This window comes from Tachypleus tridentatus, chromosome 10 (assembly GCF_004210375.1).
Source record: "Tachypleus tridentatus isolate NWPU-2018 chromosome 10, ASM421037v1, whole genome shotgun sequence".
Classification (NCBI taxonomy): domain Eukaryota; kingdom Metazoa; phylum Arthropoda; class Merostomata; order Xiphosura; family Limulidae; genus Tachypleus; species Tachypleus tridentatus.
In genome coordinates this window covers 160042559-160064568 of record NC_134834.1, presented here as the reverse complement: position 1 = coordinate 160064568, position 22010 = coordinate 160042559, and the positions used below count along the sequence as shown (strand labels likewise).

Genomic DNA, 22010 nt, shown 5'->3' with positions numbered 1-22010 from the left:
CAACAGCATAAACCTTTGCCCTGAACTTCCAATCAGGAGCCAACACTGTCTAAAAATCTATTCCAGGACCTCGTTAAATTAGAGAATGACGTAAACATAACTTAAGCACTTGCTTATAAGAACAGCAGTGTGCTTTGTAACCAACAACTTGTTGGGAATTTCCCTTTGACTATCGTATTATTTAAGCATAAAACATTACATTTTACTAGAGAAATGCAATTATTATATAAAAGGAGAAGTATTGGTAAGCTTCTTTCGACTTTATTATTACAGAGATAAATTCTTATGTGTGTACGTGCTGAATACGAGGACACAACCTTAACGTAGCTTGTATTTATTTTGTCATTTGTGAACGTATGTTATCAGTTCACGTTACATTTCTAATGATACGTGTTATGCGATACACAATTTACATGCTTAGATCTGCTGTTAAAGACTCAAAACACCATAATTATGCTATTTATATTGCTTGAATTTTTATCTTTGTTTGTCTGAAACACGACATTAAGAGCGTTTTTATGGGAACGTAAGATCGCAGTATCAAACAACAGCTACAAGATAAATTTGGTCTGTTGAGTGTGTCTGTTATACACATGTGCTTAGGACATAAGCACAGACAAGGTTGGGTTATCATCCTTTTCGATCTGAGTGGCTATCAGTGCCATACATGAGGTTTAATTAAATGCGAAATCCATCTTAAAGTTTGCCAAAGAAGTCAAGGTACTTAGCGTGTTGTTGCCATTGGAATTGCTGGTTTTAGCAGTCCTACAAAAGATACGATGTGTTTTTGTGTCTGTGTTTTTTTCTTATAGCAAAGCTCCATCAGGCTATCTGCTGCAAAAGATACGATAGAACAACATAACGACCAAGACGTGAGGCCAGTACTCACTGAATTGTTGGTGTAGAATTTTACTTCAGATCATTTAAACCGTCTGTTTAAATAAAATCTTAATGTTGGCAGCGTCTTTGACTGTAAATTATTATCCAGGATTTCCTAGAATGATTGAACGTGTGATTTCTTCTAAAATATATCATGACCAATTACTCTGTGGAAGGTTTATGTGATATGTAACAATCAGATGTTTTGCGCGTGTCTCACAGATACTCTCTTCTTTTATCCTAAAGCGGGCGCTGGTTGGCCCTGTGAGAGAGTTATGGATTTCGAAGTTGGTAATACCACAAAACATTCCTCGTTAAGTTCCAACTTAGGTGTTGTGCTTTCTCCCTTCAAACAAAATTCCTTTCACATTATGTCCCCCCTCATTTCGTTATTCATCGATTGATTATTCGGAATTTGATGTTACATATCAGTTACTTAGAGCTATTTGAGTTATTCATGGTCTGATGTTACAGGTTAGTTACTCTGAAGCCTCACGAGTTGTACCAAGCTAATACCTTTGTTATTGCCCCCCCCAGTGACTCAGCGGTATGTCTGCGGACTTACAACGCTAAAAACCGGGTTTCGATAACCGTGGTGGGCAGAGCACAGATAGCCCATTGTGTAGCTTTGTGCTTAATTCAAAACAGCAACAACCTTTGTTACATTGGCTACCCTTAACTTCTGCCGAGACGTAGTCATAGTTTCTGATACAATGGATAAAATTAGTCGAACTAATGATAGCGCAGTTCCTAATTTTGAACTACTGACCAGAGAGAGAAGGAAGTCAATCATTATCGCACTATCACCCACGAAAAGTGATTGACTGCCACTTTTGTTGTACACCCACAGCTTAAAGTGCGGGGTAAATTTCTGTAGTGCTGTCTGGATTCGAACCTAGCTAGAATGCTCCAAAATCAAGAGGTCTTTCAAAGGGCCAATCTGAGCCCTACGTGGGTTAGAATACCAACTAATTAAATTTGCTTTAAGGACACAGAACATAACATATTCAAAGAGTGTTTCATAATTTTAATTTTCGTAGAATCATTTAGCGATGCGATACTCATTAGCAGCTTTATCGTGACTTACAAGGAAAGTTTTATTCTAATTAGTGTCTTAATCTAAACATTATTTTCGCATGTGGGCGATAATTCTGGAAATTTATAGAGAAAATAATGTAATTAGACAAAATACACTGATGAAATTTCTGTAAAAAAAGAATTTTGATGTTGATGGTGAATCGTCGAACTCAAGAAGAGATTCAACAACCACGTCCTTTTCTCTGTTTTTTTGTGTGTGTGAAAGTTGGTAATACATTGAAGTACAAGTAAAAGAGTACAATGGCTCATTTTTACCCCTTTTTCCGAAGTTCAAGTTACATCCGTTACTTCGTATTCTTTGATGAATCTCAAGTCTTAATTGTTAAGTCCTGAAAAAGAAAAACAAACAAACATGTTTATACCATTTAGGGTGTTATTCGATACTGATTCTTTTCCTGTACACATAAGAGCCCATACATATATATTTATATAGTTTTATAAAAGCACTCAATGAAAATTAAAGAAAATATTTATAAAAAATCACAAGGTGTATTTTGTAAATAATAAAAATGGACGTATCTGAATAGAAGACAAATAACAAGTGGCAGGATATAGGCAAACAGATTTAACCACGCACTTTTTGTATTAGTTTCAACATTCTGCTGAGATATCTTATTCTTTCTACTTATGAGCACACTAGTAACATTTTATTATTATTACATGATACTATTTAATGTAGGCAGAGCATAACCTGAGTGTCGCGAGTTCGAATCCCCGTCACACCAAACATGCTCGCCCTTTCAACCGTGGGGGCGTTATAATGTTACCGTCAATCCCACTATTCGTTGGTAAACGAGTAGCCAAAGAATTGGCGGTGGGTGGTGATGAGTAGTTGCCTTCCCGCTAGTCTTATATTGCTAAATTAGAGACGGCTAGCGCAGATAGCCCTCGTGTAGCTTTGCGCGAAATTCAAAACAATCAATCAGTTTGTTTTTTTTTGTTTGGGCGTGACGTTGTTGTTAGTGTGCTGGTTGTCGATCCTACAATCCATGGTTTGCGTCCGTTGCAAGACAATTGCGTTTCGCACTATGGAGCCGTTTGTGATTTTTTGAGTGACGGCCAATCCCACTATTTGATTAGAATAGCCTAAGAGTTGTTGTGCATTCTTTTAACTGCCTGCTAGTTTGCGAGTTCAAAAGTAGGGATGGCTAAGGCAAATAACCCTTGCGTATATTTTTTTCTACCAATACAGTTTACGTAAACACACGGAGAAAGCTCATTTATACAGCGGTAGAAAAATTACAAACTTTCGTTGTTTCAGCTTGCGGTGAGGTATATCTCAAGTATGAACTGTTAATCTACTTGGAATAGTTCCTATAACAACCATAATATGAAGTTCTTCTTAAATATTTAAGTATATGAAGCCAATGTCTTGTTGAGTTCAATCCAAGTTCAAAGTATCAACTTTCTTTATATGGCTGAGTCATATAGCTTGAAATAAAAAAACAAAACAGTAGATGTTGTCATGAGTATCTTTATTTTTCGTCAAACGAATATTTATTACCAGGATGGTAGAAAGTTACCTACAAATCAAACGTAACCATGAACGTAATTAAACACAGTACCGTTAACGTTTGAAATTGTAGAAACCAAAAATAAATATATGCATTTGAAGTGGTTATTTCCGTTTTATACTTTTAGGATGGTATGCGTTATCATAATTCAGTCCTTCTCGTAACCTTTAATTCATCTAACTTTGTTTTATTCTTTTAGATACAAACTGAAACTAGTACCGAAACAGGCTGTTTACAAGTTGAGAAATAATAACGTTATCAATCATGTCCTGTATACAATACCTCATAAGTAGTAACGCATTCTTAGAATTAAAATAACATATTTCCCAAGGTTCGTAATGTTTCCAGACCCTTTGTTTTAAAAACCAGACTTATGTGAACAAGATATGTTACAGAAGTATAGGATGTAGTATGTATGGCGGTTCTTTGATACCAGAAAATGAAACTAACTTGAGAAAAAATCATTCGTGTTACCAAAAAACAATCATGTTTTTACCATCGATTTTTTTTCTGTTTACTGCCATCTACGGGATGGTACATCAAATATCAGTACCATATTTTGTTTGTTAAGTTCGTTCTACTTGGGTTGTCGCTGTAGTCAAACGGATGCAGTTTGACTGTGTTAACAACGTAGGGTGATATCTAAGATAACTGAGAAATTCAGTAATGAAATTTTAAAAGCCCGAAGATTTAATGAAATATTGTAGTTGCCTATTTTTCTAGATTGATATTTTTGTTTTTGTTAACGACGAGACTGCGCAACAGGATATCTGTGTTGTGTTCATAGTTTGTTTTGAATTTCTCACAGAGCTACACGAGGGCTATCTGCGCTAGCCGTTTCTAATTTAGCAGTGTAGTACTAGAGGAAAAACAGCTAGTCATCATCACCCACCGCAAACTCTTGGGCTACTCTTTTACCAACGAATAGTAGGATTGTTCGTCACATAATAACGCCCTTACGGCTGAAGGGCGATCATGTTTGGTATGGCCAGTATTGGAACCCGCCACCCTCGAATTACGAATCGAATGCCCTAACCACCTGGTATCAAAATCTGATTTTTAGCATTAATATAAATCAGACTTGCCCCTGAAACACATGGGGATGGTCGTCACCAAAATGATAAAGACTTAAAATCAGTTATTGTTGAAATATTTGATGTTGGCCTTAATCCCAACCTTTTACTTTTTTTTTTTTTTACACAAAACATCATATCTTGATTTAAGATTTGTTTTTAATATTATGTTTTTCTTGTATTTGATAAACAGACGTACTGATTGTAGGAACTTTAATGCTGGTAAGTTTGATTACTCTTGGATGAGAAAAAAGTTTTTACTAATTTATTAGTGTATTAACATCTGCGACTTAACATTTTTTCAGTAACTATTTTCTACGGTTTAGCCACACCCTGAGAGGAGTCGTTATGTTATTCAAAACCTGTTTGTATTTGGATAATTATTCATTGAAAGCTGTGTGATGATCTCCAGATAGAATGCTTGATGTATAAGGTGCTCCATCTTTGAAATAAGTGATGCCTAGCGAAATTAAAGTACCGTATTGCCTCCAATTAACGCCCTCCCGATATTTTTGTAAAGCTTATATTGTATAACAGAAATACTTATTCAACATATAATCTACTTTTATTACCGTAATTTTCATTTGAAAACTAAGAAACACACTCACTTATTACCACTAAATTCAACAAACCACATGTAAAAGATAGAATTTTGAACCGCACAAATATTATAATTATCACCCCTCCTTTGAAGTTTGTAACACCCCGGGGGCGTCAAGTAAGGGCAATACGGTAAGAGTGAATGTCTCAACATAACGTTAACCGCATACTTGCCGCCATATTTCCTACACATCGTTTATGGAGGTTAATGAATAACATCACAGGGAATATATGTGTGTGCATCTTAGGAATTATGAACGTTTCTCAAACAAAAGCCGGCCCGGCATGGCCAAGCGTGTTAAGGCGTGCGACTCGTAATCTGAGGGTCGCGGGTTAGCATCCTGGTCGCGCCAAACATGCTCGCCCTTTCAGCCGTGGGGGTGTTATAATGTTACGGTCAATCCCACTATTCGTTGGTAAAAGAGTAGCCCAAGAGTTGGTGGTGGGTGGTGATGACTAGCTGCCTTCCCTCTAGTCTTACACTGCTAAATTAGGGACGGCTAGCACAGATAGCCCTTGAGTAGCTTTGTGCGAAATTCAAAAACAAACAAACAAACAGCTCCACTCCTCCCTTCAGATAGTCAATAAAGCCTTTTACGTAATTTTAGTGAGACCTTTCAGCGGGTGTTGTCTGATGTTTTTTTAACTTTAGCGATCGAACCCTGAATTTTAGCATATAAACTCTTTAGCTTACTGCTGAGCCACCGGGGAATGGAGAAGTGTATATGTTCTACCAGGCAGTAATACGGTGTATTAAGGGAGTTAAATTATGAAATAGATGAAAATTGCTATTTAAAATTGCTATTTAATTTCAAGAAGTATTAGTAGGCTGTTATGTAGTACTATAATGTTTTAAACATTTAAATGAATTTAATTATATTTAAGTATACAGTGGTTCCTCGGTTCTCGTACGACTCTCTTCTCGAACAATTCGGTTTTCGAACACATTGTTTGAGAAAAAATGTCTCGGTTGTCGAACATAAACTCGGTTCCCGAACCAAGCTGTCGTGGCCCGAACCCCCGAAATAATCCGACTGATGATCCTTCGACCATTTTCGGCTCACGCCAAGCTTGCCCAAAACATTCTACTCGCACCTGTCGCTCAATCCACACCCCCGCTAAAATCTGCTGTGAACGTTCTTGTTTTTCTTTTAGTTTTTCTAAATATTCTGATTAAATAAGCCACCATGAGATCAAAGAAGGATAATGAAAGCAGCAAACCAGAAAGAAAAGTTGTTAGAGCCACAATAGAGGTGAAAAAAGATATCATAACAAAGTATGAGAGTGATGTTCACATGTCTGACCTTGCTACACAGTTTGGTATGGCGAAGTCTACAGTCTGCACCATACTGAAAAATAAAGAGGTCATGAAAGGAGCTGATGTTGCAAAAGGAGTGACAGTGCTTACGGAACAAAGATCAAAACAATGGAAGAGGTAGAAAAACTGTTGTTGATTTGGGTAAACGAAAAACAGTTAGCTGGTGATAGCATTTCTAAGACCATCATTTGTGAGAAAGCAAAGCAGTTGCATGCTGATCTCCTGAAATACACCCCTGGAACGAATGCTGATACAAGTGAATGCCTTCAAGGCTTGTTTGTTTGTTTTGAATTTGGGGAAAATCTACTCGAGGGCTATCTGCGCTAGCCGTCCCTAATTTAGCAGTGTAAGACTAGAGGGAAGGCAGCTAGTCATCACCACCCACCGCCAACTCTTGGATTACTCTTTTACCAACGAATAGTGGGATTGACCGTCACATTATAACACCCCTATAGCTGAAAGGGTGAGCATGTTTGATGCGACCAGGATTCGAATATGTGACAATCGAATTACGAGTCGAACGCCTTAACACACTTGGCCATGCCGGGCCCCTATCTTCTGAGCCCACCGAAGGGAATCGAACCGCTGATTTTAGCGTTGTAAATCCGTAGACTTACCGCTGTACTAGCGAGGGACTACCTTTGAGGCTATTAGGGGATGGTTTGAAAAATTTAGGAAGAGAAGTGGCATACATAGCGTGGTGAGACATGGGGAGGGTGCCAGGAAGAAACAAACCTCATTAGACAAGTTTTTAGGGAGAAATAGGTCCAGTGAGTCTCAAGCAGGTTGTATCGGTGCAAAGAGACAGAAAAGAGAAAGAACCCCAGAAGGAGAGTTACCTGACGTTTTTGTGGAAGGTGACTCACCTTCCAAACAATAATAACCCTCCTACTCTCCACGTTCTTCACCACCTTTCACTTACGCCATCAGCTCTCCTCAGCACAGGTAAAGTGCAGTTAAATTTTCATTTATTGTTTTTTTATTATGTTTATAGTTTTTGTGGTTGACTTTATGCATGTAAGTATTATTATAAAGGTATAAATAAGCAATATTTTTACTTAAAATGCTTCATAATGCGTAATTATGAGGTTTGTAACGGATTAATTTAATTTACACTATTTCTTATGGGAAAAATTGATTCGGTTTTCGAACAGCCTTCTGGAACGGATTAAGTTCGAGAACCGAGGTACCACTGTATTTTATCTGCAGGGGTGATTGGAAAAGATGTAAATCAGTTTGTTAGTTAAGTTTTTTGTGTGCATTACGTAGAGCGTTTACTAACCTAGTTATGTTTTGGATGTGTTTGTTCATCACTGAAGATCGGGCGTGACCTAACAGTTAACGTGCCAGATTGTGTGTCGGAAGGTTCAAAGCTCGAATCCATGATATACTGCTGAACATTCCGCAGTTTCAGCTGTGAGTGCATAATAGAAGTAATACATAAATCTGTGCCTTGTAATTAGATAAACCTATCCATACACTCTCAAGTTTGTCTAATAAAACATTTAAAAAGTGCATTCACAGAATTTGAGGGTCATTTGATGGAAGATAGCGTGTATACAGTATTGCTCTTAACTGGTACGTGGTACTTAGATTTTCTTTAGTATCCAGGTGATACAGATCTTGAGTCTTTCCGGTGAAGTCATGGTTAGCTTCAAACCATAATTAATATCTTGAATCATTACAGTAAGTCATATTGAAGTTCCAGGTGATCCAAATCTCAAGTTATTCCTGTAAGGTCGTTTTCAAAACAGGTAATCTGGATTTAAGGTTTTTCCGTTTAGGTCACAAATGGCTTACAAATTGATTTTTCTTCAGAATGAAAGACCATAAACAATGTATCTGTATACATATATGTAACAAAAATAAAAACCTTAGTCCTTTAATATCACTTATTAAAACATCTGGATGATATTATATTCCTCGTACGTTAGAAAATTAGTCAAGTATACCCACAATTTCACATTTAAAAACTTACAATAGAGTTTTGAGTACACAGATGGAAATGTGGGGGTTTCGTGACACGCAAAAACAGTTGCTGTTAATGGATTCTGAGCTGCCAGATATAAACAAGATCGTGTATTTCTCGTGATTACTGAAAAAAAGCAGAACATGTTTATTGTTGTAATCTGGAATCTTTATTGGAAACCGAAACACAGTATATCAACCTGATGTACTCTTCTACTCCCATTAGTATCTATATATCTTAGTATTAGTATGTATATATCTTAACAACATATTTAGGTTCTCAAAATACTATAAGACACACTGATTTTGATACAACGTCCTGTGGTGACTTGTAGCAGTGTCGTTTCATTAAAAAAGGTAAATTCCAGTTACCTCTTACTTCTGCGGAGTGTGGCCAAGTGATTAATGTACCGGGCTGTGGATCCTAAGTTCCAAGGTTCGAGCTCATGATGTGCCACTGAATTTGCGCTATACGTTAAGATGTGAGTTCGTTAGAAGAGTGACAGTTACTCTTGCTGTTAACTACGGGTAACCGTGTAGGCTATGGATGTTCCTGACTGTTTGTTCTTTCTCCTGTCAGAAATTCAAAAATATAGACGGTTGTATTTAAATTTGGAGTTTCTTGTCTGGCTGCTTCACCCATATATGGAATAAAATGGATTTTTTTCAGACTGAAAATACCTTCTTCCTTTATTTTTTTGAACTAATTACAGATCTGTGGATTTTGAGGATTTAAAACTTTTCCAGAGAAGTTTGAAATTCAGAACTTTTGTTTGTTTGATTTAAGACTCGAGGAAAAAACTATTATTATTCGTTGTCGGAGATTATTTAACGCATCATACCCCGAATTTGTAGGTGAAAGTAACAGTTTAAACATTGAATTCAAGTTATTACGAAGGTTTAATTCCTGCAAATGTTTTTTTTCAGTATTTGATGTTATATTTAGATAAAACAGTAATATATTAATGTTTTTCTGTTGTTCTTTAACAATTACATTAGAGATGATATAGATCTATCATTGTATGATGCAACTGCTAAAGGCCCCGGCATGGCCATGTGGTTAGGGCGCTCGACTTGTACCCTGAAGGTTGCGACTCGAATCTCCGAAACAAAAACCAGTACTCGCTCTTTTAGCCCTAAGGGCGTTATAAAGTGACGGTTAATTCCATTATTCGTTGGTAAAAGAGTAGTCCAAAAGTTGGCGGTGGGTGCTGATGACTAGCTGTCTTCTCTCTAGTCTTTCACTGCTAAATTAGAGACGGGTAGCGCGGATAGCTCTCATGTTGTAGCTTTGAGTGAAAATCGAAACAAGCAACATCTAAGAGAATGGATGAAAATAAACCAGAGTGGAAACATGTTTGTTGTTAAGTAATAAGCTATACCATGGACTATCTGTGCTCTACCCAACGTGGGTATCGACACTCCAATTTTCGCGTTCTAGGCCTCCATATTGACTACTGAATAGAAACAATAATTATAATGTACAAAAATTTTTTTTGATAAACATTTGTTTGTTCCAGAACTTTGCACGAATATACACGAGTGTTATGTACGCATAACCGTCTTTAATTGGGTATAGATGGATTGAATGAAGGCAGCTTGTCAAAACAACCATCACCAACTTTGGTCAGATAGAATAATAATATTTGTTTTCCTTGTAATGTGAAGCGCCTGTTTACGCCTACATGAACCGAGAATCCTCATAATTCGGCCACGCTTTCTGTGCGAGGATAGACGGATGTGTTTTCAATAATACTGATAGAAAGTCTAAACTTTATTGTGTGTTACTACAGGTAATTTGAACAGGAATTGAAAATTCAAAATAACAGTTTAATCGTGTTTTTTTTTTTTTTTTGTTTACATTCGATTGTTAAATCTTATTATATAAGGTTCAACTATACACGGGGTGTCCACAAAGTACTGTTCCAGTTTTAAATCTTCATTAGAATAAAACGAACAGAGCTAGAATTATGCAGATTTAGCACCTTGTTGCTTAATTAATAAACCTTTTTTTTATTGAGTTACAGATTGAAATTGGGTTGTCCAGTTGCTAATGGTAGATACTTGAATGAAGATGGCGACCATACATAAGAAAGCTGAATGATTGCACTTTATACTCGTAAAGATTTTGTGTAAGATTTTGTTGATATTTGGTAGCTGGAGTTCACTTGAAGCACAATGAATAGACGTTCTAGGGATGCGTTTGAACACCTCCTGGACATTAGGAACGGTATTTTCAGGAACACCTTGGCGTCGTCCACTTTGAGGCAGGTCATCTACACGTCCTGTCTCTCGAAACTTGACCATCTTTTAATGCTGGGCTTGGAAGTAAGATCCTTACCAAATTGACAACAGTAATTCAACAGTTGTCACTGATCTCGACTCTTCACCACCAGTGGAGATATTCAGCTTTCTTCTCTGTAGTTGCTATCTTCTTTCAAACTTCATCCATTAGTAACTGAACACTCTGATTACAATTTGAGATCAAGGAAAAAACTTCATTAGTTAATCAACAAGATGCTAAAAATTGAAAATTATAACTCTTTTGTTTTTGTTGTAATACATTTTGTGGATACCCTGTTTCTATGCTATTTCGTCAGTTCATTTTAATGAATTAAATAATGTAAGGGATCTTGTGTAATAGATTTTGTAAATTCAGAAATCACATTCCAAAAATGTGCAACATTCTATAAAACAGTAAATAACATTGTATTATTAGAACAATAATATGTCTGGCTTTATGTAAACAGTTAGTTAAGGTCAGAGGTGTAGCTGGGGGGGGGGGCTAGGGGGCGAGATCCCCTTTAAACTCTAGGCATATTGATAAAATATTGTTTTTCAGCTTTAATGTATAATAAACTCGTTTTGTATCATTTAATAAAAATAAAATCTTTATAAATTGATTTAATTTGCTATAATGTCCCCCTTCCCTCGAGTCTACACCGCTGGTTAAGGGTAACATACAGTTAGATACTTCATCATTGCTGGACTTTTATTGACTTTATCATGTTCATTTTTGTGCAAACTTAATTCTATAGACATGAAATTAATTTTATAGATACTATGCAAAATTTTATCTTTTATTTTATTTCATATACACGTGTAATTTTTCCAAGGTAATTTTTAAGTAACGCCTGATAAACTAGTCTTTATTTATTTGTGGGTAATCTATTGTCACAGATACAAAAAAAAAACCTTTAAAAACCCATTTTCTGGATTGCAACATTTCTGGAATTAATCTCGAGCCAGTTTTCATTTTAACGTAATCTACGTTTCACAGTTTGAGCTATTGTAACCGTAGGTCGTTCGAGTTGGACAATCGGCGCCAAGTTATGATCGTCCAAGGTGCTTAAGAATATTTAGTATTCAGGCTGTGTTTGCTGCTCGTAATTGTATAGCTGATGGATCACACCTTCTTGTCGTGCCTTGAAAGCTTGGCCATGTCTTACGGTTGTCAGGCTACCCGGTTGGTGTAATCTGTTGAACAATTTAAAAGGCAGTTTGTAAACTAAGATGACCGACCACCTTGTGACAAACTGGGAACAAGGGTAAAGGAATGAATATGCTCCAAACTAATGGTAATTACATGTAATATACGTGTGTGTTTATTATACATGTATATAAATATACATATAAACAAAAAACTCAACCGTTTTAGGAACCCTCGTTCTTCTCAAAGAATTGTTTTTTTTTCCTTTATTTATATTTAAAATGAGGAACACGTCTTAGAAGAAACGTAGCAAACAAGAAACAAGAGTCTTCTCATCTTTAATGAGTGTTGTCCCAGGAATCTAATGTATTATCCTAAATATGTTTACTGTCGTATTTTATTCTTCAGCGTAATAAATATAGCCATGGTTTCAGGTACGGGTGCAGATGGAAAGTTAGGCCTTCTAGAATAACAAGTGAATTAATATAGTGTTGAAGCCTGTAAATATATAGTTATTATGTAACAAGGGAATTATAAGTTTAGAATATTATATATCTTGGATAATATTTCGATATCCGTTAGGTCCTACGATACTGGTAACTTTGAATCATTTGTGCATCATTTTCTTATAGATATGATGTCATGGCTAAGTGGTCATTACACTCGACACGTAATCTGTGGGTCACGGGTTCGAATCCCTGTCACACCAAACATGCTTGCCCTTTCAGCCGCTGGTCGTTATAATGTGACGGTTTTTCGTTGGTAAAAGAGTAGTCCAAGAGTTAGCGGTGGGTGGTGATGACTAGCTGCCTTCCTTCTTGTCTTACACTGCTAAATTAGGGACGGCTAACGCAGATAGCTCTCGTGTAACTTTGCGCGAAATTCAAAATAAACCAAAGTGCAGTACATATTTCGTCTGTATTATGTGTGTGTTTCACGTTCATTCTGTTAACACTACTGCACATATAACCTGTACTTGGCCTTTAACATATAAAAGTTAAATATTTTAACATTTAATCATTTTCACACTGTGTTACTTTCACGAATCAGTTGTACTCCCTTTAAATCAAAAAAGAAATAAAACTAGAATAGGAGTAAAAGTATTCTGAAGTATACAAGCTGATTGACATTGTTCGTGAGTTCTGCCAAATCCTCAGCCAATCAGAAGAACTCTGTAACATGTGACTTTTGAGTAATGATAACTTTATTGGCTAAAATATTTGCTCAGATATCAAAATTTCGGTCGAATCCTAACTTCTATCAGTTTCAATTATTGAGAAACAATTCTAATTTACTCTAAATATGTTTGATGATGTCTCAAATTGTTTAGCTTCATAAAACAAAGTAAACTGTTACTTACCTTAAATGTCTTCTCGAACTGTGCTGAGAAATATGTGTAAATAATATTTTATTAGGTACAGGCGTAGTAGAAATTATCGACAGTTAGTTGATATTTCAACGGCGAATATTTAACATCAATAAACTTGCATATAAGGGCCGTCACCAGAAGGGTCCGGAGGTGTACACAAAACCCTTTTTGATAACAAACTTTAATTTCACGAGCCGCCATATCTACTTGCATGATGTTATTCAAACCAAGATCCTTTGCACAACCATAACGCTTTGAAACGTACTTAACAGTTAATGTTCATGTTTCTCAGTGATTGGGCAAGTGCCATATTATTTTACATTGTACTGATCAGACAAATACCGTCACGATCTAGCCAGGATAAATTCTTTATATTTTCGTTTACTATGGAGCAGCTGAATATGCTTTAGTTTTCTGGAAATTGGTTATACTCTATGATTTTTACAGCTTTTCATATAGTTGTTTAGAGTTTTTAATCAAAACAGATATTCTTTAGAAATCACCCACAAGTTATCAATTTTATTAAGAATATGATCATCTCATCTTCATGGAAACAATGTACTGAATTTAATAGGCTTTTATAGAACTATATTCATTTTTTAAGGATATTCTAATACAAATTGTATTACGATTAGGCACTCTTAAAACTGTCGTGTAGAATTCTATAATGTGTTTATTTTTCTGCCTGGCGTGGCCAAGTGGTTAGTGTCCGGGGCTGCTAACTGTAAGGTCTAAAATTCGATGGTGTTGAATACCTTTCACACTTTCTGCTATGGGCACTCTAAGAAAGTGACAGTCATTTCTATTATTCTGTTCAAAGAGCCGATGACGGCGGCTGTTTGAGACTTATTGGCCTCCTTCTGTTTAGTAACTAATAGCTGTTGGACTCTATACCAACTAACCATTCAGTCAACGTGTGCATAAGGTGTTGGTAAGGTTTGAAAATCCCAATTCTATTGTGTATTTAAAGCACAGTTATCTTGAAGTACACTGTTTAATATAAGCATAGAGGGATTAACGTGTAATTCAGAACATGTACACAGATGGGGCATGAGTAACGTTTTGTTTTTGTTTTTAATTTTTGTTTCATGAAAAACAATCAAGAAGCAAGACTTCTTTATGCTGGAGTATAAGCTTCGGATATTTTAAAAGGTGTACTCTTTCTTTGTATTGATTGTTATGATTAGAAATGTTTTCGCTGATGTCATTATCACAGTTTACCAAGCAGCATGTCATCGACACGTATACAGCGTTCATCAATAACTGGAAGACTGCCAAGGACGCTATCAAACTGACCACCCAAGCGAAACCTGCCTTTCACAAGTTTCTAGAGGTATTGTATTGGATTTTAGTTGTTTCATTGTTTTCGAACGTAATCTTCTATTACTAAACAATGTTAATTAGGTTTAGTTTCTTTATTAAACTTCAGGCTTTGACCACCAGAGCTGTCTACATTTTCTTGTGTTTTTTGGTGAAGCTAGATAATAAAGTATTTGTACTCTGTAAACCACGAGGAATTGAACCTAGGAGTTTGGCGTTGAAAGTCTTTAAACTTACGACTGACCAACTGGGGAAGAAATGTAGAGTAAAAATAGACTTTTTACAGAATTTTCATTTGATGGATATAAAAGACTTAAGGCAGAATAAAGAAATTCCCAATCAGTTATTCTCTAGGGGATTAATGTAACAATTACTAAGAAAAATGAAGACTGTTGTTCTTTCTGCTTTTAAAAAGCAAATGGTTGAAGTTGGTTTTTCATCATTGTACGTACTGTATTAGAAATATCTATGAAAAAAGATATAAAAACAATAAGGTTGATCAATATAGAACAAAATGATTCACAATTTAGAAAATTCTTCTTTCAATAAGTGTAATAAAGTTTACCTATATAAACACCTCAATGTCTTAGAAATACGTTTGCATGACCACTGATATAAGAATGACTGCAAATAATTAATATTATTTCATTATAAAATATAAACTGTAAATTAGAAGGTTCACGTGTGCAATCTAGTAAACATTTTGTGTACAGAAGTCTTGTTTTAATAACCAGAAGTTTTATTTTAAGAACCAGTGAATGAAACATTTTTGAAATTTTGTATGCAGAACCAATTCTATTTTTATAACCGGTAAATATTACACTTCTAATCTTTATTTTCAGAATCACTTCTGTTTTAGCAAACAATAAATTTTACGGTTTGAATTTTTATATTCATCACCAGTTCTGTTTTGATGATCGATAAATGTTTCAATTTGATATTTTTTTCTTGCATACAGAATCAATTTTGTTTTAATAATCGATAAGTGTTACAGTTTGAATTTTCACATACAGAATACTTTGTTTTATAAACCAGTAAATCATAAAGCTTGTTTAGTAAAAAATGTTTCTCTGTAATCTTTGGAATATTTCAATTCTGTAGCAGTAGAAATATTTTGTTATATTTAACTGCGCTTACAAAACTTATAAAACTTAACAATGTTGATACTCCTGTAGCTCGTGTCCTTTCTTATTACACACAGAATATATCATGCATTCTGTACCTTATAATCACTATATCATTACGGAAGTTACTGATGGCCACGTATAGGAAAATGCAATATAAAAAAGTAAAAAAGACAAAGAGAGAACCTCTGCATCATCTTGTATGTGACCAAAGTTTCGGTCCTCTAATGGTGATTCAGTAAAACTCATCACAAGTATCCTCTATGGAATGGAGTACATTATCTAACTGACAGAGGAATATGCCACTAAGAACTGCATAAAGATATCAATGATTTCTTTTAGTTGTTTCTCTTTTGAATTGCTTTGTGAACCTGCGATACACAACTGCAAACGTTGAAGTGGAATGGCAGATATCTTGCTGATGGAGTAGCAGGTAAACAACCCGATATCAGAGAAACTGTAAAGAGAACCAACGAGAAACAGGTTACAGCAACCCGAGTAAACCTTACTTGTTTTATTTGCTATTGCAGCATATGGCTCGTGAGCACAAAGGAAAACTCACTCTAGACGCCTTGCTGATTATGCCCGTTCAACGGATTCCTCGATACGAGCTTTTAATTAAGGTAAGTCACGTGAGTGAGAGGTGGAACCTTCTGTGTTTTACGTGACATATAAGTAGACTTTTTCGCTGGTTGTATTCTCATAGTGGTACATAAATCATCCTGTGTTTCACTTTATATTTCAACGATCCCGAAATGTGACACACAAAATCATACATGTTTTCACTGACAGTTAGCTGCACACCAGTTTCACAATTAGTTTCTCCTTTGTTTTACTTCTATATTTCAGTGCTCTCACAATGTGACACACAAATTCTTACGTGTCCTCACTGGCAGTTTGTTGCTCATCAGTTTGAAACTTGGCTTCTCTTGTGTTTTACTTCTGTGTTTTAGCGATCCAAAAATGTGACACATAAATCCACACGTGTTTTCACAGATAGGCTCTAGTTGCCCGTGCCTGTTACCTATAGATTCCTGAACGTTCCAACTAGAAAACAGGTTTTTACTTACTAATTTCACAAAAATCACTAGATGTAGTACTTAAAAGTTTGTCTTGCTTGTTTTCATTCCTTTAAGCGTCTTTAGCTCTGATGACGAAGGTATGACTTTATGTACAAAAGGTCACCGAGTGAGGGGTTTTGGCCCATATATATTCTGTTAATCTAATTACTATTTTCACAGTTTCTTTTTCGAAACAAAACTTAATTGTAAAAATAACCTCGTTCACAACCTTTCATTGAAATTTTTGGTTATTTAAGTGGATACCACTTTTAATTATTAAAAGTAATGGACAAACGAGATTATAAAAGTTGTGTTTTCTATTTTCCAAATGTTTTCGTTTGTATCACTTCTTTCAGACTTTTCTCAATTAATCTATCATTATTAACAGGTTTTGATATTTGTTTAATACAAGGATTTCATTAATAAAAATTTACAGTATTTTACAAATATTTTCTGTGAATTAATATGTGATGTCAGCATATGTTTAACTTAACTTTTCAAGTACTGGTGCTTGTTGAAAAAATTGCGCGTACCATTTTTTTAGGCATTGTTTTTTTAAAAAATTATAATAACTAAATACAATATCATTATCTTTTGTTATGTATTTCATTTAATCTTTCCACACTCTCAGTTCAAAAATAATTATCATCTTATCATATCAAATTTTGCTTGATGTTCAAAGGAGTTCATTCGGTGAAAGGAGACGAAGAAGTTAAACTGATTTTTAATTAGCTATCTTTGTAATGTCATTATGATCGAATATTAAATATACTTAATTTATAACTATAGGCCTATCTAACTGTTGCCTTGTAATCGACTTATAGGAGTTGTTGAAACACACCCCTGTTGACCATCCTGACCATCAATCATTGGTTTTGGCACAAAAAGAGATCCACGAGTTAGCGGTCAAAATTAACAGGATGGAGCGCGAAGCCTTCCAACATGACCAGATGCAGCAAAGAATCAGAGAAGTAGAAAATTTAATAGAGGGCGCTATTGATGTAAGTGAAGTGTGAATGGAAATAGAAAAATCACGTGATTCGTTTAAAAGCTATTGATAATTACAGTTCGTGATGACATTTTACTTTAAAATATAAAAAGTTAAACATATGATAACAACAACAACAAAAGTATTGTTATTATTGTTTAGTCAGTTTCTTAACTAAGCTATCTCTGTTAGAAATGGTTAAAGATCTAATTCTGTTAAGTGTCGTTTTGAATGCTTTTGTTAACTTAATGTTGAAGATTTCCAAAAACATGACCCGGCATGGCCAAGTGATTAAGGCACTCGACTCGCAATCTGAGGGTCACGGGTTCGAATCTCCGTCACACCAAACATGCTAGCCTTCTCAGCAGTAGGGGCATTATAATGTTTGGTGAGAGGGATTCGAACTCACGACCCGCAGATTGCAAGTCCAGTGCCCCATCCACCAGGCTTTGTTAAGAGGTGAGAAATAGGATCGGTGATACAATGATTGATTTCTAAAATATCTAATAGAACTCGCAAATAGTTTAGGATGGTGAAAACGGAAGTAAGAAAAAACATAGATGTCTTTTATTTTCTCGACCTGTCACTCTTGTTTGTTTTGGAGTAAAGCTGCACACAAAGCTCTCTGTATTCTGTCCACCACGGGAAATCATAAGTTGGTTTCTTCCTTCATTTAATCAAAACGAAAATACACGAAACACAACTTAATACGAAAGTGATGATAAAAATAATTAATTTTGCAGTGGACTAGCTCTTAACAGTAAAGTACATAGTGCAGTAATGGATATTCTGTCGGCTCTCGCATCAAACGAATTCATCTCTAATTTAACGAAAACGTTCACTAATAACCAAGTACACTCCTTTTGTCTTGAAATATTTGTGTTCTTTTGAGGGAGGTATCACGCTTTGATATTAGTCCCGCGAGGGATATGGATGAGACCTTTCATGTGAAGAAGTCGTAATATTTATTATATATAATTAACAGCAAAAAAGGAATTACTATTGATAGATTCTCAATCATGTATATAGTATACCTGATTCATCGCCTCCATACGATATTATTGTAATAATAATAATAGTGAGGGAGTATTTGTTTTGGTCAGTTCATTTGCTAAAAGCCCAAAGTTTAAAATCCCATGAAGAAGAGCGAAAGTAGGTGGAGACTCTCTTGGCTCCATGACTTTAGAAAACTGGTTGGAGAATATTAAACTTCAATTAGGAAAGCTGTTGTAGTCAGCAAGTAGATAACAATAGCTGTTGACTCTCGGAATTGAGAAGGATATAATGGTGGAATCCAACCATAAATTTCATGTTTACAAGATGTAAGGTTTTCCGCTGTTTTTACCGGAGGACAAATTGAAAGAAAATTCTGTTGTATATAGTTTCCTATAGTTTGGCGATACGCTAGGAATTTTAGATTTCACAAACGCTTATCTTAAAGGAGCTAAAGGGGTATTATATAGAAGGTAATCTATCCTAGCACCCTACTGAGATATCAGATATGTTTTATACCTGTATTATCACTTTATGAACATGGTCAGGTGGTTAAGGCACTCAACTCGTAATCTGAGAGTCACGGGTTCGAATACCCGTCACACCAAACATGCTCGCCGTTTCAGCCGTGAAGGCGTTATAATGTGATGGTCAATCCAACGAATAGTTGGAGTGAAGAGTTGACGGTGGGTGGTGATGACTAGTTGTCTTCCATCTAATTTTACACTGCAAAATTAGGGACAGCTAGCGCAGATGGCTCTCAAGTAGCTTTACGCGAAATTCAAAACAAACCAAACCACAGACAAATTTAACCATATAAAAGAGTTAATTAGCCATCGGCGTACATACAAAAAGAATAGGCATAGTCTAATAATTAACGTGCCATAACTATAAACCTGGGGGTTTATGGTTCGCGTCTTGTTGTCGCAGAAGTACTCTCCGTACTTTAGGCCGTGGATGTTCTGCAAGGGTTAATGTCAAATCTCATTCGTTGGTCAGACTAGAAATGTCCAAGAGTTGGCGGTGGGTGCTGCTGACTAAGTCTTTCTCTCGCGTCTGTCAGTAAAAATTTAGGGATGGCAATGCATAGTTTTTCACACACATTCACAGAAATCCACTAAGCACGTGCTTTAAAACTCTATTATTTCTATGTTTCATGCCATACTCTGTCAATGCTTGATTTTCATTATGGCAGCTTTTAAAAGAACTTTTTTTAATCAAATAATTCTCAAACAGTTTACAACTGGAACTACGTAGAGCCAATTGTGCTCCTACTCATGAATTGAAAAGATATATTAAACAAGTTAAATAGATTACATAGACACAAGAGTTTGAAAAGGATTTCTAAAAAATTCTTAGTTTTCAAAACACACACTCATATAAAAGTATTATTACTTACAGCTTTTGAAACACTGAATAAGAAGGCGTATTGTTACATCTGATCTATAGAAGTTAGACAGAGCTACATAAAACAAGGTTAATGACAGGGAAGTTAGTAAAAGCCACTCTATCTTTCTCTTGAGGGTAATTATCAAACACTAACTTATTACCGTTTTAATGGCTAACTGGAATGTTGGAGCAAAAAATTAAACAAAGAGTAAAAAAAATAAGATCCAAGTGAATAATCTTAAAGGGTGTTTCGTTACAACATTTTAAACTTCATTTTTGGATTTGTAATTAATTTTGTGGCAGAAATGTTAATTCCTGGGATATCACTTTATGTCTGGCCCGGCATGGCCAAGCGTGTTAAGACGTTCGACTCGTAATCCGAGGGTTGCGGGTTCGAATCCCGGTCGCACTAAACATGCTCGCTCTCCCAGCAGTGGGGGCGTTATAATGAGACGGTTAATCCCACTATTAGTTAGTAAAAGAGTAGCCTAAGAGTTGGCGGTGGCTGTGGTGATGACTAGTTGTTTTCCCTTTAGTCTTACACTGCTAAATTAGGGACGTCTAGCGCAGATAGCTCTCGAGTAGCTTTGCGCGAAATTAAAAAAACAAACATCACTTTATGTCGACGTAACGGTTTGGTTGTTTATTAACTTACTTCTTCATTTACATGTTTACACTTCCTGTTCCTGAATACGACAAAGATTTCTTAGAACTGTATGTTTAAATTTGGTTCTTAAGATACAATCACTCGTTTATATTTCTTTTTGTTTTTCTACAATACAACTACTCTGTGATGCGTTGTTTTCTAGTTGAGAGCTAACTTATATTGAATACAACTACTCTGTGATGCGTTGTTTTCTAGTTGAGAGCTAACTTATATTTAATACAACTACTCTGTGATGCGTTGTTTTCTAGTTGAGAGCTAACTTATATTTAATACAACTACTCTGTGATGCGTTGTTTTCTAGTTGAGAGCTAACTTATATTTAATACAACTACTCTGTGATGCGTTGTTTTCTAGTTGAGAGCTAACTTATATTTAATACAACTACTCTGTGATGCGTTGTTTTCTAGTTGAGAGATAACTTATATTTAGTGGTTATGTTTTTTTTCAAAGGATTTACTTTTGCATCTATACATTGGTTCCAATCAATACTTCAACTAACGTGAAATTTGTTCCTGAATTATTCGAGTCTTATGTAAAATATTGCGAGTATTTTGTAAATAATACAACGAATGAATATAGGAAACTGAAAAGTCGATTCTTATTAAGACTGACTGATAAGTTATTTTCTTTAAGCTACATGTAAAGTGGAAAGTCCTGGAGAATTTAAAGTAACAGTAAAACTGTACTGTTAAGCAGTTGGGCTAAAGCGGTATTTTGAATGTAAACTTTATAGTAGTTAAAATACGAGATTTGCACACAAATTTGATAGTTTGTTTTTTTTCAGTTAGTTCAACCGGATCGGACTTTCATAAGATACGACCTTGTTACAATTTCGGTAAGAGATCATACAGTTTTGCATTAATTAGAAGGCTAAAGAAGTGATGTATATATGATAATGGTAACTCTAGTTGTCGACAGTTGTGTTAGCCATGTATAAAACTAAATAACAGTAGCCAAAGAAACAGAAAACATCACAATAAAAATCTTAGCTTAATGTTTTTAAAGCTGTTACACTGCACTTATGTAGAGATTAAGAAAAGCAGTCAAAGTTAAGTGTTGTATTTCCAAAAAGAAAGTTCTCGTTACACTAACAATAACTTCCAGACGAACATTCTACTGTATCACAACCTAAATACAGCAGGTAAGACTTCTTAACGTAATGTAGGTCGAACAAGCCATAGTACTGATCCATTACGAATTTGTTGTAGAGTCAGGATTC

The 22010-nt window shown here is 35.4% G+C and overlaps 1 protein-coding gene across 1 annotated transcript in view; it reads left to right on the top strand.

The window, feature by feature from the left end:
- LOC143230770 (uncharacterized) overlaps positions 1-22010 on the top strand; it is a 228158-nt gene that overhangs the window by 145145 nt on the left and 61003 nt on the right. The window contains exons 4-7 of the mRNA XM_076464895.1: positions 14466-14582; positions 16224-16316; positions 17579-17755; positions 21576-21626. Of these exons, the coding sequence (XP_076321010.1) occupies positions 14466-14582; positions 16224-16316; positions 17579-17755; positions 21576-21626 (438 nt within the window). The remainder of the gene's footprint in view (positions 1-14465; positions 14583-16223; positions 16317-17578; positions 17756-21575; positions 21627-22010) is intronic.